Here is a 16,621-nt window from a genome sequence, read left to right on the forward strand (position 1 = left end):
ACCAGTCAGCCTGTGTGATACCTCATTTCTGGTGTTTCATATTGTGGGTTGATGATTGGCCGGATCATCAATGTGATACACATATGTCACAACATAGCCAGAGCAGCCTGTGAGAGCCTGGGAGCTGCACACTGAGAATGTACCATTCAATGAAGGGAACAAACCTGACCTAAAACAGTATATCCTCACCATTGTGCTGGACTGCTCTGTACTATTAAGGTGCATAGAGGTACATGAACTATTCCCCATCAGAACCTGCTGTCATAGTGGCAATAGCAACTATTCCCAGATCACGGTATTACACTCAGCTTTGATACGTTCGTCTTACTCCAGTCATATGCTGGTACATAACATCTCTGAAATTATTTTTCAGAAATTATCTCTGAAAGGGCATCTCCCCTTTTACAGTCTCATCAACAGTTTCAGCTGACAAGCTTACATGATGGATTAATTCCTTGCCTAGTACTTGGTGTTATTCAGAGGGATGGGGAACAGCACTCACGTGCCTGATTAAATTAGAATCTGGGAGCACATCAGCATTTTGATTTTGTTCAGATGCTAAGCATATTCGTAAGACAGTCTGAAAAATGTATTAGCTCAGATCACTGTTGCTGTTGTGGTGAGGAGCAGCAACAATGTTGTACTCATTCCTGCAATGTAGGGAAGTGTACTATCACTCCCTTCTGGTTAATTGTTAGGTGTTCAGTCACCCTATTCCACTTCCGATAGCACCAACCACCACATGTTGCCTGGCCCCTGTGCCACAATCTCTCCCCTCTCTGGCGGCCCAGTTGGTTGTTGGACCCGTGCCTTCCCTGATTCCTCTTCCCATTCCACCTGCTCTACTTCTAGGAGGCCAGACACTGCCAAATATTGGGAGATAGGGCCCCTCCCTGACTTGCAGGTCTGGAGTTCAAGTTGTCCACTGCCTGTTGTAGGAAACCCATCCACCTCTGCATGTTGGTATTAACAATTTCTTTCATTCTATTATGGTTGTTATTCTGCAATGATGATGTTGGCATCCGTTGATCGCGAGACCATGGATCTGCGCCTGGAAAGTCTTGTCCTCTCCAGGACGCAGGACTGGGCAAGGTTGTATGGAAGACCTGCAGTTGCCCAAGCAGCAAGTCTCCCCTCTCCACGCCACCGATGTTGTGCAAGGGAAGGGCAAGGACCGATACAACTTGGCACCAGTGTCATCGCAGGAGTTGCCAGAGCGAGGTTGAAGACAATGTCGGACTGCCTTAGGGACTCCAGCTCCGGATTTGTCCTCATGGTTTACTTCCGAAGCCTTTCCCATAAGTGGGTAAGGCCACAAGGCAGCGGAGGTTTGAAATCAGAGTTTTCCCTCTCTTAAATGGACTGCCTTCCCAGGCTGACGAGCTCCATCTACCTGAAGCACTGGTTTTAAGGTGCCAGGACCCGCCTTTGCCCCTTCTACTGTCAGTAGAAACAGTTCTGTCGGACTTAGAGACTAAGCCACACGAGAAGGCCAGGAGTTGGACTTGGTTGTCAGAGGCTATTTGAGGCACATGCTGCAAGGAGCACTTTTAGGTAGTGGGAGTTTGTCCCCACTACCACTCCTCGGCTTGACGACCTTGTTATTCTATTATGGATTTATTGAGTATGCCTGCAAGAAAATGGATCTCAAGGTTGTATATGGTGACATATATAGATAATTTGACAGTAAATTTACTTTGAACTTTAATCTGTTTCGGCAGCTCATTTATCTGCTTGATCAGACCTGCAGCCTGTGGATAATAGGTTTGTGGAATATCCACATTATCCTGGACTCTGCAGCTTATTCTTGGACCTTGGTTCCCACAAAATGCGAGCCATTGTCTGACTGTATTTTCCAGTGGATTCCATATGTGGAGTATAAATAATGTAGACCCTTAATTGTACGTTTCTGATCAGCATGACTGTAGGGCACTGCCACCGATACCCAGGATTAAGTATCCACCATAGTCAACACATATCACTTCTTACTATGGATAGGTAAAGGTCCAGTGTAGTCCACTTGCCAAATCTGGCTTGCCCCCGTACCACTCTGGATTCGTCCCCAGGGGCTTACCAGCTATTTCCTTTCTCTCAGGAAGGTAGCCACCTTGTCTAGTTGCTCCCCATCACTTCTTCAAGGTCTGCTGCAATAGGATATCATCTATGACACAGAAATGATTGGATCCCTTGTGTAGGTCTTAAGATATAATGCCATGACACAAGGTTTGATTGTGCACATTTCCCTGTGGAAGAGGCATTGATCATGTCGATAGTCAGAGGCTTTTTCCCAAGGCTGAAATGGTTGCCATAAGAGGACACAGGTTTAAGGTGCTGGGGAGTTGGTACAGAAGAATGTTAGGGGTAAGTTTTTTACTCAGAGAGCGGTGAGTGCGTGGAATGGGCTGCCGGCAACTGTGGTGGAGGCGGATACGATGGGGTCTTTTAAAAGACTTTTAGATAGGTACATGGAGTTTAGTAAAATGGAGGGTTAGTAATAGGCTAGCAATTTTTGAGGTAGGGACATGTTCGGCACAACTTTGTGGGCCGAAGGGCCTGTATTGTGCTGTAGGTTTTCTATGTTTCTAAAAGGTATACTCTGCCTTCCCATATAAAGGCAAACTGGTTTTGGGATCCAAGACTTGGGAATGGAACAGAAAGCATTGGTCAAATCCAACACAGCATACCAGTACTTCCCATCCCTACCCCCTATTGCCTCTACAGATGTCACTACATCCAGGAGAGCTGCTGTGAGGCGTGGGGCATGCTTATTCAATTGCCTAAAGTCTTCGTTATTTGCCATGTTCCATCCCCTTTCTGCACCAGCCACACCAGGCCATTGTAGGGGATTTTGCTGGCTGAATAGCCCCCTTCCTTCAACAGTACGTGGACTATATTCCTGATCTCTTTGGTGCCGCCCGGATGCAGTACTGCTTTTTACTCATCACCTTGGTGGAAGGCAGGAATACGAAGGTCAGTACCATCACTTGAGCCACCCCAAAAGCAAAAAGGCCCTATTGGTGTGCAGCGACCTCCCTTTCAGCACATTCAGGGAATCCCATGACCAGCACTGACATACAGTAGATCCTGCTTGTTCTGGCAGCTGCCCTTGCTGTAACTGCCTGGGCTGGAGTGAGTGACCCCCGCAGTCCTTCTACCATCACCTGGGGAGCTCTCAACCCTGTTGGGGTCACCTGGGACTAGTGCCGTCCATCACTGTATATTTCCCTTTTCCCAGTGTACCACAATAGTTATGTAAGGCCTTTGGTCTCCCAACTGACGAAGAGTTACTGAGCAGTGCTGAGAGCCATGGCCACGCTCCTATGGGAGCAAGGTGAGAGGGCACCACCTGCTGTTGGAGTCCTACTCTGCAGGTCTCTGAGAGCTTCCTGCAGTGCCTCAAGGGAGGGCTATAAGGAGTGATCCTTCTTCATGTTGGATGGAAAATCAGCAGGGGTCTCCTTGCTCCCCTACAGCTCTCCCTTTTTATTTTGGCAGTAGTCTTTCAATAAGGCATTCAAGGCAGCAGTGGGCATCGCATCCACCCTTTCCTTAACAATGCCTGTCTCAAGCAAGGCCAAATACATCTCTGTACAGGTCAGGCAGGACCCACCTCAATGCTGCTTTTCTATCTTCCTCACCCAAGCCCTGCCTACATGTTCCAACCTCTCCAAGGTTCCAATACCCAGTCCTACTGTTCTTCCTTCTGCTGGCCCTATAGATGGCAGTATTATTCTTTTCGGATGTGGGGCTGCCATTTTTACCAGGTACCGTACCATGGATGAGGTAAACTCCTGATCCTCTGGAGGGCCATCCCCACCCTCATAAATCCCAGTGATCAGGGCTAACTAATGAAGAGCCTTAGTCCCTTTCTCCACTGTGTTCCACTCTTTTTGAGATTTTAAATCCCAGTCCAACAGGGTAGGATGCTTAACCTTAACCATGGCCATTACTCTGTCCAACAAAGACTTCCTCTGCAACCATTGTAGGGCATTGTTTACCCCATGGTTTGATGACTGTCCTCCCAGGGCACCCATTTCTCAGTCGGATGAGATCACTCCACCTCCCCCATGTCCTACATCCTTAACAACCACATCGTTAATGTTTCCCCTGATTTCTGTCTGTACCAGTCCCCCAACTCCACCAATTCTTTGGAGTAATTCCTAGTTACGGGTTAAGTGGTCACTGTTTTGGGCCTCCACTCACTTTCTTCCTCTAGCTGGATGACACATTCCAGGGTGCTGGGAGACTCTGCAGGCTGAAAGATGCTTGGAAAGGGAGATTGGTCAGACCATATTTCTGTGGATGTCGAAACCCTAACTGGCCATGTTTTTGGGGGCTGGGGGCGGGGGCAGCATAGGGAAAAGGACAACTTTCTACCCTCTCCTCCTGATTCCCACCATTAAACTAAATATCCACACCCCAGGTATCCGGGTCATCACCTTGTAAAATAGGAGCCCAGAACTTCACTGGGTCTGGCTGCCAATAAGCTCTTTGTGATGCTTCCTGCTAGGTGGCAAGTGATGTCAACATTCTGTTCCTCCATCTCCTCAGCTCAGGACTGCAGCAATGAGGCAGCCTCTGCCATGGTTGTGCAGAGCTGATTCAATGCCTCCACCTTGTGTTTAAAATTCCTTATTTGCCTGTGTACTGTTTTATGATGGCCTCTTAACAGCCAAAACGCCCCTCTCTGGCTCCCACTTTTGCACAGGAACCCTGACCACTTTGTTACAGACACTCAGGGATCCAGCTTGTCCAGTGGTCATAGTCCACCATCAAATTGGCCAAGCAGCCAAACTCCCAGTATTCTTTAGTATACTTAGTGTTCTTTGTGGTGGGGGTCTTCCTCCTTGGAGGGAATGTAAGTTTAAAATATCTTAGTTGTTTATTTTGGGTGTGTTAAGAAGCATAGGAATGGGTCATCCAGTCCTTCAAATCTGTTGCGACATTCAATGCCACTGATCTAATTTTGTAACATGTCAATCACTAATTTGAAAGACTGAATTGAAATAGCATTTAATGTTTTATCTGGAAGAGAATTCCACACTTCTCTCTGATGTGAAGAAATGTTTTCTGATGACTCTTCTGAAATTTTGATGGTACTTAAGAGCCATTCTAAGAGGAAAACATCCAGTTAGTTTCCATGTTTATAATTGCTGTTTGTGATACATGAAATATACCTAGACATAGATCAGGAAGCTGAATATTTGTGGAGTACAGTACCCTTAACACATTGTCAAATGTTTTAACACTGAAGACAAAGTTTTCTAATTGAAATGTGGTTTCATTGCAGTGGGTATGACTTTGGCTACTTGATCAAAATACTCACCAATTCAAACCTACCTGAAGAAGAACCAGACTTCTTTGAGATCTTAAGGTTGTTCTTTCCTGTAATTTATGATGTGAAATACCTCATGAAAAGCTGCAAAAATCTCAAGGTATTTCTGTAATTTAGCCAAAATGTGAATCATAAAATTTTGTTGCATGTCAAGATTTTTTTGGTATAAAAAAATATAGTCCCTGCATGTTTATGAAAAGTTGGTGTGTTGGGAAGTGTGTTTGAAGAATCTGGTTAACGAAGAATATGTTTAGAAATATATACCTTGAAGTATACGTGGCCAATCTTTGTTAAGTTCTTTTGTGTTTGTATTCATCACAAAGACCTTGACTGTTAATGTGTTTTTCCCTGAATTTAAGTGCTATTAAACACTTACAGTGCATATTAAGATAGGGTTAATCACAGTAGTGCAAGTTTGGATTTGCCACATCATAGAATGCTTCAGCAATCATAACACAATGCTTAAAGACTTGTGTTCTATGTTCTAACAAGTTTGAACACTTGGGGAGCATTATAAAATGAGTTTAAATTAACAGATTTTGGAAAGCTGATGTATTCCAGAAAAATTCTAAACATAACCATATCTAATGACATCTTGAAGGGAAGTAGGCAGCAGTCAATATTAATCTTTTTTTTAAGCTAACAACCTTGTTTATTTGCACTGTTTATTTACATGGATAAAAATGTGTAAGAAGAATATGGGTCAAACATTTAAATGGTTTGCACAGGTAAACACCTTAGTTGACATGGATGGATTAGCTGGAAGCGCCTGTATGATTCTTTAATAATTTTTTTTTTCAATCACAAAACCTTTGCTGATAAATATTGAGCTGGTTCTGAAAAGCTAAAGTATAAATGCACTGTTATCAATCAGAAAATGTGCTTCCAAATGGAATATTAACCTACAACCAAGGGAAAGTTGGCACATTTTGGAATTAGCATTCTGCTGATGTCAAAGTTTTAGCTGCATCATTAAATTGAAACTGCACGTCTCCTACTTTAGAAGACAATGTGTTCCTGAAACACAGTTACCCAATGCAACAATAATGGTGGCTATTGTAGTAAATTGTTAGCACTAATATATCAGGGCATTTTGTTGTACAACAGATCATACAAATAATATCAATTGTATTCTGATACTTTTAGGACAATCAGACTTTATAAAATAATTTTTATGCATTTTGTGTAGTGAATTTGACCTCAAATTCTTTATTTGCTTAATAAATTTTTTTAAAATATGCAATGTGATTCAAATGGCTTGGAGTAGGTCAACTATTCATGGTGCAATTATAAGAATTTTACTAATATGCAGTTGAAAATGCTCAGTAAAATCTCATCAGCCCAGGCAACACAGATGGAGAGAAATGAGGAGTTAATGTTTCAGGTAGATGATGGCTTCGTTGCTACTGAGTTATCCTTTGTGGCCCATTACTGATCTTGCTTTGGGTAGAATATTTCCATGCTAAAACCATTATATTTGTTTCTCTCCATAACTTCAGTTCTCATTTGTAATTTTAAACAGTGCATGCATTGTATAGTATGTCTAAATGAGATTTGCTTGTACAGGGTGGTTTACAGGAAGTAGCTGAACAATTGGAGTTGGAGCGAATTGGGCCACAGCATCAAGCAGGTTCAGATTCACTCTTAACAGGAATGGCCTTCTTCAAAATGCGAGAGGTATGCATATCGAAAACATTCTAGTATTTGTAGTAGATGACTAGTGCATTCTAGAAATTTATGGCCTCCCTTATGTGAATGCTGAGTCCCTAAACTATCTTTGGAGCAAAACTTGTGGAAATCAATGGAAAAGTTTACACATTTAACCACTTTTGCTTATATTGTAAGCTGGTCCAATTTTACTTTAATAAGTGAGCATGATTATCACCACAGAATATAAGCTGTAGTTGTTCTCAAGACTGTGCTGACAGATGATACTGTAGTTGCTATAGTCTGGAGCAAAAATCAAACTGCTGGAGAAACTCTTGACCTGAAAAGTCAACCATCGCTTTGCTTCCACAGATGCTGCTTGACCCACCAAGTTCCTCCAGCAGTTTGTTTTTTCCTCAAGACAATGATGATCATGATCTTTAAGGTAAGGTACCTGTCATATCTTCAACCAAGTCCTTGTGGCAGGAGCCCTCAGTAAAGATGTCAACAACTTGCCACAAATTTCTAAATTAGATGAGTGTGAGAGATAGATGTTTATCTTGTTAACGTTGTAGTGCTCTGCGGTCTTGAAGTTAAAATTTGCCATATCTCCTCTGGGGCTTCTTAAGCAAAAATCTGTTCTTGGTGACTCGTTTTTAGGATTATTGTAGTTTTATTAGTGCAGTGTGTTATGACTACATTGTTTCCCTCAATGCCAGCTAAACAAAAGGACTGATCTTTGACTTAAGAAAGGGGTTACATCAACGGTGCTGAGGTTGAAAGCTTCAGGTTCCTAGGAGGGAACATCACCAATAGTCTGCCTAGGTCCAATCACTTAGGTGTCATAGCCAAGAAAGCTCACCAACCCATCTATTTCAGGAGGCTAAAAAAATTTGTCATGTCCTTGTCAACAATGACCAATTTTTATCAATGCCGTAGAATTTATCCTAACTGAATACATAATAGTTTGGCTCACTCTACACGTGATCACAAGAAACTGCACAGAGTTGTAGACCCAGCTCAGTAGGTCATAGAAGTCAGCCTCCCAATGATGAACTCTGTATACTTCTTGTTGCTTCAGTAAATCAGCCAGCATAATCAAAGATTTCACTCACCCTGGACATTCTCTCTTCTAATCTCTTTCATCGGGAAGAGATTACAAAAACCTGAAACGCTTGCACCAAGCTCAAGAACAGCTTCTACTCTGATGTTATGAAATGACAAGTGGCCAGTGAGGGAGTGGAGCTTTGAGGCTTTGACTCGAGAGGCTTCGAAGAGAAGAGGCGGAGGATGAGCCTGTTCCCAGTTGGTCTTCAGAGTGCCTCCTGAGACAGTCATGTGCCTCTCCTGTGAGATGTGGCAGTCTTGGGGGATCTCCCCTCTCCCACAGTCACATCTGCCAGAATTGCATGCGGTTGGGCGATCTTGAAGACCGTGTGAGGAATCTGGAGCAGCAGCTGGATGACCTTCGACTCATAAGGGAGAATGAGGCAGTCATTAGATGAGAGCTACAGGGAGGTAATCACACCTAGGCTGCAGGAAGCAGGTCATTGGGTGACAGTCCAAGGGGGGAAAGTGAAAGAGAGTAGACAGGTAGTGCAGAGCACCCCTGTAGCCATTCCCCTGAATAATAAGTATACCATCCTGGATACTGTTGGCAGGGACGACTGACCAGGAGTGAGCCACGGTGGCAGGGCCTCTGGCACTGAGTCTGACTCTGTGGTGCAGAAGGATGGGATGGAGAAGAGGAGAGCTGTCGTCATTGGAGACTATAGTCAGGGGAGCAGACAGGAGATTTTGTGGACGTGAGAAGGAAACCCGCATAGTTTGTTGCCTCCCGGGTGCCAGGGTCCGGGATGTCTCTGACTGGGTGCATGACATCCTGGTATGAGAGGGAAAGCAACCAGAAGTCGTGATACATGTTGAGACCAACAACATAGGCAGGAAGAGGGATGAGGTCCTGAAGTGTGAGTTTCGGGAACTAGGCAGAAGGCTGAAGAACAGGACCTCAAGGGTGGCGTTCTCAGGATTGCTGCCAGTGCTACGTGATAGTGATGGTAAGAATTGGAGGAGATGGCAGTTGAATGTGTGGCTGAGGAGTTGGTGCAAGGGGCAGGGTTTTAGATTTTTGGATCATTGGGATCTCTTCTGGGGAAGGTGGGACTGTACAGATTGGATGGGTTGCACCTGATGGGAGCAATATCCTTGCAGGTAGGTTTGCTAGCATGGTTCGGGAGGATTTAAACTAATTTGCAAGGGGGATGGGACCCGGAGCAATAGAACAGTGAAAGAAGTGCATGGAGTAAAGCCAGATCTAACAAATAGAGAGGCTTTGAGGAAAGAGAAACAGAATAAAGGGTGTAAAGGTAGTAAGGTAGAAGGGCTAAAGTGTGTGTACTTCAATGCAAGAAGCATCAGGAACAAAGGTGATGAACTGAGAGCTTGGATACATACGTGGAATTATGATGTAGTGGCCATTACGGAGACTTGGCTGGCACCAGGGCATGAATGGATTCTCAATATTCCTGGATTTCAGTGCTTTAAAAGGGATAGAGAGGGAGGAAAAGGGGAGGAGGGGTGGCACTACTGGTTAGGGATACTATTACAGCTACAGAAAGGGTGGGTAATGTAGCAGGATCCTCTTTTGAGTCAGTATGGGTGGAAGTCAGGAACAGGAAGGGAGCAGTTACTCTATTGGGGGAATTCTATAGGCCCCCTGGTAGCAGCAGAGATACCAAGGAGCAGATTGGGGGGCAGATTTTGGAAAGGTGCAAAAATAACAGGGTTGTTATCATGGGTGACTTTAACTTCCCTAATATTGATTGGCACCTGATTAGTTCCAAGGGTTTAGATGGGGCAGAGTTTGTTAAGTGTGTCCAGGATGGATTCCTGTCACAGTATGTTGACAGGCTGACTAGATCTAGTATTAGGTAACAAACCGGGTCAGGTCACAGATCTCTGTGGGTGAGCATCTGGGGGACAGTGATCACCTCTCCCTGGCCTTTAGCATTGTCATGGAAAAGGATAGAATCAGAGGGGACAGGAAAACTTTTAATTGGGGGAAGGGCAAATTATGAGGCCATAAGGCTAGAACTTGCGGGTGTGAATTGGGATGATGTTTTTGCAGGGAAATGTACTATGGACATGTGGTCGATGTTAAGGGATCTCTTGCAGGATGTTAGGGATAAATTTGTCCTGGTGAGGAAGATGAAGAATGGTAGGGTGAAGGAACCATGGGTGACAAGTGAAGTGGAAAATCTAGTCAGGTGGAAGAAGGCTGCATACATGAGATTTAGGAAGCAAGGATCAGATGGGTCTACTGAGGAATATAGGGTAGCAAGAGAGGATCTTAAGAAGGGGCTGAGAAGAGCAAGAAGGGTGCATGAGAAGGCCTTGGCGAGTAGGGTAAGGGAAAACCCCAAGGCATTCTTCAATTATGTGAAGAACAAAAGGATGACAGGAGTGAAGGTAGGACTGATTAGAGATAAAGGTGGTAAGATGTGCCTGGAGGTTGTGGAAGTGAGTGAGGTCCTCAATGAATACTTCTCTTCGGTATTCACCAATGAGAGGGAACTTGATGACGGTGAGGACAATATGAGTGAGGTTGATGTTCTGGAGCATGTTAATATTAAGGGAAAGGAGGTGTTGGAGTTGTTAAAATACATTAGGACGGCTAAGTCCCCGGGGCCTGACGTAATATTCCTCAGGCTGCTCCATGAGGCGAGGGAAGAGATTGCTGAGCCTCTGGCTAGGATCTTTATGTCCTCATTGTCCACGGGAATGGTACCGGAGGATTGGAGGGAGGCGAATGTTGTCCCCTTGTTCAAAAAAGGTAGTAGGGATAGTCTGGGTAATTATAGACCAGTGAGCTTTACTTCTGTGGTGGGAAAGCTGTTGGAAAAGATTCTTAGAGATAGGATCTATGGGCATTTAGAGAATCATGGTCTGATCAGGGACAGTCAGCATGGCTTTGTGAAGGGCAGATCGTGTCTAACAAGCCTGATAGAGTTCTTTAAGGAGGTGACCGGGCATATAGATGAAGGTAATGCAGTGGATGTGATCTACATGGATTTTAGTAAGGCATTTGACAAGGTTCCACACGGTAGGCTTATTCAGAAAGTCAGAAGGAATCCAGGGAAGTTTGGCCAGGTGGATTCAGAATTGGCTTGTCTGCAGAAGGCAGAGGGTCGTGGTGGAGGGAATACATTCAGATTGGAGGGTTGTGACTAGTGGTGTCCCACAAGGATCTGTTCTGGGACATCTACTTTTCGTGAGTTTTATTAATGACCTGGATGTGGGGGTAGAAGGGTGGGTTGGCAAGTTTACAGATGACACAAAGGTTGGTGGTGTTGTAGATAGTGTAGAGGATTGTCAAAGATTGCAGAGAGACATTGATAGGATGCAGAAGTAGGCTGAGAAGTGGCAGATGGAGTTCAACCCGGAGAAGTGTGAGGTGGTACACTTTGGAAGGACAAACTCCAAGGCAGAGTACAAAGTAAATGGCAGGATACTTGGTAGTGTGGAGGAGCAGAGGGATCTGGGGGTACTTGTCCATAGATCCCTGAAAGTTTCCTCACAGGTAGATAGGGTAGTTAAGAAAGCTTATGGGGTGTTAGCTTTCAGAAGTCGAGGGATAGAGTTTAAGAGTCGTGATGTAATGATGCAGCTCTATAAAACTCTGGTTAGGCCACACTTGGAGTACTGTGTCCAGTTCTGGTTGTCTCACTATAGGAAGGATGTGGAAGCATTGGAAAGGGTACAGAGGAGATTTACCAGGATGCTGCCTGGTTTAGAGAGTATGGATTATGATCAGAGATTAAGGGAGCTAGCGCTTTACTCTTTGGAGAGGATGAGGATGAGAGGAGACATGATAAAGGTATACAAGATTTTAAGAGGAATAGATAGAGTGGACAGCCAGCGCCTCTTCCCCAGGGCACCACTGCTCAGTACAAGAGGACATTGCTTTAAGGTAAGGGGTGGAAAGTTCAAGGGGGATATTAGTGGAAGGTTTTTTACTCAGAGAGTGGTTGGTGCGTGGAATGCACTGCCTGAGTCAGTGGTGGAGGCAGATACACTAGTGAAGTTTAAGAGACTACTAGACAGGTATATGGAGGAATTTAAGGTGGGGGGTTATATGGGAGGCAGGGTTTGAGGGTCAGCACAACATTGTGGGCCAAAGGGCCTGTAATGTGCTGTAGTATTCTATGTTATATTAAATTGTTTCCTAGTACAGTTAAGTTAAACTCCTTCATTATGACCTTGCACCTTTGTGTTCACCTGCACGCCATTTTCTCTGTAGATGTTACCCTTTACTCTACATTGTTATTGTTTTACCTTTTTCTACCTCTGTGCATTGTATAATGAACAGTGTGCAAGACAAGCTCTTCACTGTATCTTGGTACATGTGACAATAATAAACCAATTCTATTTTAAATTCCTAAATCATGGTGGAATTGCACAGCAGGTTTTTTTTTTAAGAACAGATTCTGCATGTTCTAATGTTGGAAGAAGCATTTTTCAAAGCAAATTTTAATTCATAGTACCATCCAGATGAAAATATATTAAATGATGTATTGTGTCTGGATGAACCTTTTATTCCTGCAGAGAATTTTCCTATTTTTGATTAGCTTTCTTATCTCTTTTCCCTTCAGATGTTCTTTGAGGATCACATTGATGATGCCAAATATTGTGGCCATCTGTATGGTCTTGGCTCCGGCTCATCATATGTTCAGAATGGCACAGGGAATGCATATGAAGAAGAAGCTAATAAACAGCAGCCTTGACCTGAAATGGGGAGATTAATTTTTTGGGCCACATATACTGGATCTGATTTTTTTTATCTTGTGTCTGAGTTTCTCAGACTTACAGATTTTCTTCTTTTCCCTGTTCTTTCAGTTCACTAGTATTGTGCCAACATCTTGGGCATTTTGGCCTTGGTAAAGAAACTCATTGTAAGTATAATTCACCCAGCTGTTTATAGTATGGATTTTTTTTCACAAATTGCTTGAAAAAGTGGGAAAATAACCACCTGAATGAATTTTCAGTTATTTTCCTCTCTTCTTTCTGAAAGCATATAAAATGTATCATCTGGTTATTTGTCGCTCCAATCTAATATGTGGCACTTAAAATAAAAGATAACAGGAATTTTAGCTATTCAGGATTGTGGACCATCAAATTTGCACTTTAGAGAGTGACTGGTTCCTCTATTTTATGGGAATTTTGCTGCTTGTTCTCACAAATGAGATAAAGCTCAGAAACTTGAACTAATTCACACCATTAAGTTACTGTTTGTGGATTTTCTGTGCCTGCTGGCTTAGTGTGACAGCGTCTCCACTACTGGTTTGTGGTAACAAAGAATTTTACTGAAGCTCTTGTATTTGCTGCAGTCAAAAACAAAATCTGTAAGTGTTGCCTTACATTTTTTCCTTTTATCATCTTTTTTTCTTCTGGGACTGTTACCCATACACAGTCTGGCATATCAGAAGTGCAGCTAGCTGAAACAAAACCAGCATCTTACACCCATTGTGCTAAAACTACTACATCTGTTTGTACATTCTAATTGCATTGTTGTAATAAAATAAAACTTGAATCAGTTTAATTTTAGTTTCTAAAAAACAAAATTTATACGTATCACAACTTGGCACTGTTATTTGTGTCAGATTATGTACATGATGTGATGTTGTTTATGGCTGAACTGCCTTTTTCCAACAGAAGAATGTTTTGAGATTTTTTTCAAGATCTACTTTATTACAAAAACTATTTTCTTCCTCAGTGGCAGCCATAATTACAACAGTGCAGAAACATTTCAGTTACACCAAAGCTAGGCTTCCTCCAAAGTTATTGCAGAAAAAAAGCACTATCAAGCATGCATGAAATTTTTAACTTCAAGGTTTTCTCTGACCAGTTCCAATTTTGTAACAGTACAGCAATTTTAGCCAGTGTTTTTATGTTCAGATGGCCTTTCTTCCAACCAAATGGAGGACTGGGCTTCAACTCCTCATTTTGCTAATGGTTGCATTATTTCTGTGGATCAGTTGGTGGCAGGAAACATACATTATTAAGAAGACGGGGTTATCCCAGAATGATTACCATACCTAGTGGTGTAGTTGGGAAATGGTAAAAACCTTTTTTGTAATTTGGGTTGCTAGACTACAGGGGTTCAAGCCTCAATGGAGAGAGAGAGAGACAGTTATTTCTCTACCAGTATGGTGCAAGGAAAGACACAATTGTAAAACATTGATAGTCATTCTACGTTAGGGCTTTCAAAGCATGTTACCACTCAACCAGAATTAATAACAGTTCAACACTTCAGTATTTGTTTTATTTACCATTTTACTTTTATATGAAAAAGCTGTTTTTTTTAAAAGAAAAACTTTGAAAAGGCATACTGTCTTTTTGCAGTATTGCAATTCCATAAGTAGCATTGCATAGGTATATCAGTTGAGAGTGATGCTGGTTTTGATGCAGCATGACTTGCTATGCAACACCTTTAGTACATTATATAAGAGCTGTAAATGCCATGTAATATATTATTCAGTCTTATGCATTGTATCTGCATGCCTCTAGAGCAGCTGTGGAGGAAGACCTTTACTGAATAGTTGGTACTTGTCTGGAACCATCAATTGCATATTTCAAAATTCAATTATTAGATTTCAGAGCTTGGGAAAAGGTCAAAATCTCCCGACGAGTGTGACTACAATGTAATTGTGTTCTGTTCTTTCATTATGTTACAGAACTGTAACTTAATGGACCTTTTTTAAAAGCAATTATGTGGAAAAACAAGGTATTATTTGTTTTTAAACCTTTTTGTAAATAAAGGCTTCAGATTTGTTTCTTACTTAAGGTATGGTTGCTTGATTTTAATAGTGCAAGATTTTGATTACCTTTCACATTGTTAATTAGAACTTTAAAAATGCTGTTTCCATTTTAACCAGCAAAATGTACTTCGTGTATCGAGAAGTTTGGCAAAACAGTTGCTTGTTCTTTATCTTCCACTTTCTCTTCCGCTTGAGTGTAAAGCACAGTAAACTGCAATCAAAAGTGAAATTATATGGGAACTAGTAATAAAAGTAATACTTTAAACAAAAAAAACTGCTGGAAGTTTAACAGCATCTGTGGAGGCAGAAGGACAGTCGACTTTTTGGGTCAAATCTCCCTACATGTAATGTATCAGATGTTTAAGGTATAACAATCAAGAGATTACTGTAGGACAGATTTTTAAAAATATTCTTCTGATAAACCTTATTATGAAATTTCTGTTTGGGGTATTTTATTCTTTCTGTCATTGTTACTGCTACTTGGGTGATTCACAAGAAAATTTTATATACTTGGAGAAACTGCTGCATTGTCGCCTAATCTGATAGGTAAGTTGCATGTTACTTTCAGTTTGAACTATAGTATTGTCTCTCATTCTGCATCAGATATATACGTCTGCTTCAAAATTGAAAATGTATTTCCAAGAATAGTTGTCTCTATAAACTGTGTGTACCTTCCAATGAAATCTCAACCCCTTTTTCTTAAGCTTTCTTAAAAAGCTGTGAGCAACCTTTGGTGAAAAATGTTTTGATGTGTACCATTCTGCTTTTATGAGGGTCAAAATAAGATTATTTTGAGCTCCATGGATGATGTAAGAACTGGAGGAAGATGAAGCAGAAAAAGGCATATGACAAGAGTCAGTAGAATTAGGCTGATTTCAAATGAGGGGCACTGATAAATAAGGGTAAAAGCCGTATGAGAAAATATAACTGGTAACAAATATGAATATGCATCTTAGTAGTAGTAAAAGACTTGTACTTGGAGAAGTAGGGACAGAAGGCTAAGGGGGTTGTTGAAGTACAGTTGAGTACTTCACGTGCCTCTTCACTGAGGAAGAGGGTGCTTCCAAAGTAATGTAGAGGAGTGAATAAATTAAGACATTTTTTATAAATTGATGGCATGGCAGAAGGACAGTTGACTTTTTGGGTCAAATCTCCCTACATGTAATGTATCAGATGTTTAAGGTATAACAATCAAGAGATTACTGTAGGACAGATTTTTAAAAATATTCTTCTGATAAACCTTATGAAATTTCTGTTTGGGGTATTTTATTCTTTCTGTCATTGTTGCTGCTACTTGGGTGATTCACAAGAAAATTTTATATACTTGGAGAAACTGCTGCATTGTCGCCTAATCTGATAGGTAAGTTGCATGTTACTTTCAGTTCGAACTATAGTATTGTTAACAGTTAAGCATACATAATTCTGGACTTTATCAACAGAAGCATTGAGTGAAAAGCAGGGAAGTTAGGCTGAATTTTCTGATCACTGTTTTCAGGAAGGATTTGAAAGAGTCCAGCTAAGGTTTCAACGATGGTCACAAAATATGTAAAGTAGCAGGAGCCATTCAGCCCCTCAATCCTGCCCTGCATTCAATATGATCATGGCTAATCTGTCTCAATTCCTCATCTCTCAATTCCATCATCTACTTCCTCTTTAAATGACCAGAGTGATTTTATCTCCACAACTGTAGATAAGAGAATTCCAGAAAATTCCACACTTGTAAGAAGTTGTTCCTATGCAATTTGGTTTTAAATTGCCACTCTGTAATGGTTCCAGGTGTTGAGGGGCAAATTTGATGCACGTATTTAAATTAACAATGGCC

At 42.0% G+C, this 16,621-nt stretch overlaps 1 protein-coding gene across 2 annotated transcripts in view; it reads left to right on the forward strand.

Moving 5' to 3' along the window:
- LOC140737859 (CCR4-NOT transcription complex subunit 7) overlaps positions 1-15,234 on the forward strand; it is a 46,414-nt gene extending 31,180 nt beyond the window's left edge. The window contains exons 5-8 of one of the 2 annotated variants that reach the window (XM_073064592.1): positions 5,291-5,435; positions 6,902-7,012; positions 7,355-7,427; positions 12,634-12,767. In XM_073064592.1, coding sequence (XP_072920693.1) covers positions 5,291-5,435; positions 6,902-7,012; positions 7,355-7,426 — 328 coding nt within the window. In that variant the 3' untranslated portion in view covers position 7,427; positions 12,634-12,767. Of the gene's footprint in view, positions 1-5,290; positions 5,436-6,901; positions 7,013-7,354; positions 7,428-12,633 lie in introns of both variants that reach the window. The other variant, XM_073064591.1, reaches the window with a different exon arrangement.
- Positions 15,235-16,621: the final 1,387 nt, after the last annotated feature.

The sequence above is a fragment of the Hemitrygon akajei genome, chromosome 13, assembly GCF_048418815.1.
Source record: "Hemitrygon akajei chromosome 13, sHemAka1.3, whole genome shotgun sequence".
NCBI classification, from domain to species: domain Eukaryota; kingdom Metazoa; phylum Chordata; class Chondrichthyes; order Myliobatiformes; family Dasyatidae; genus Hemitrygon; species Hemitrygon akajei.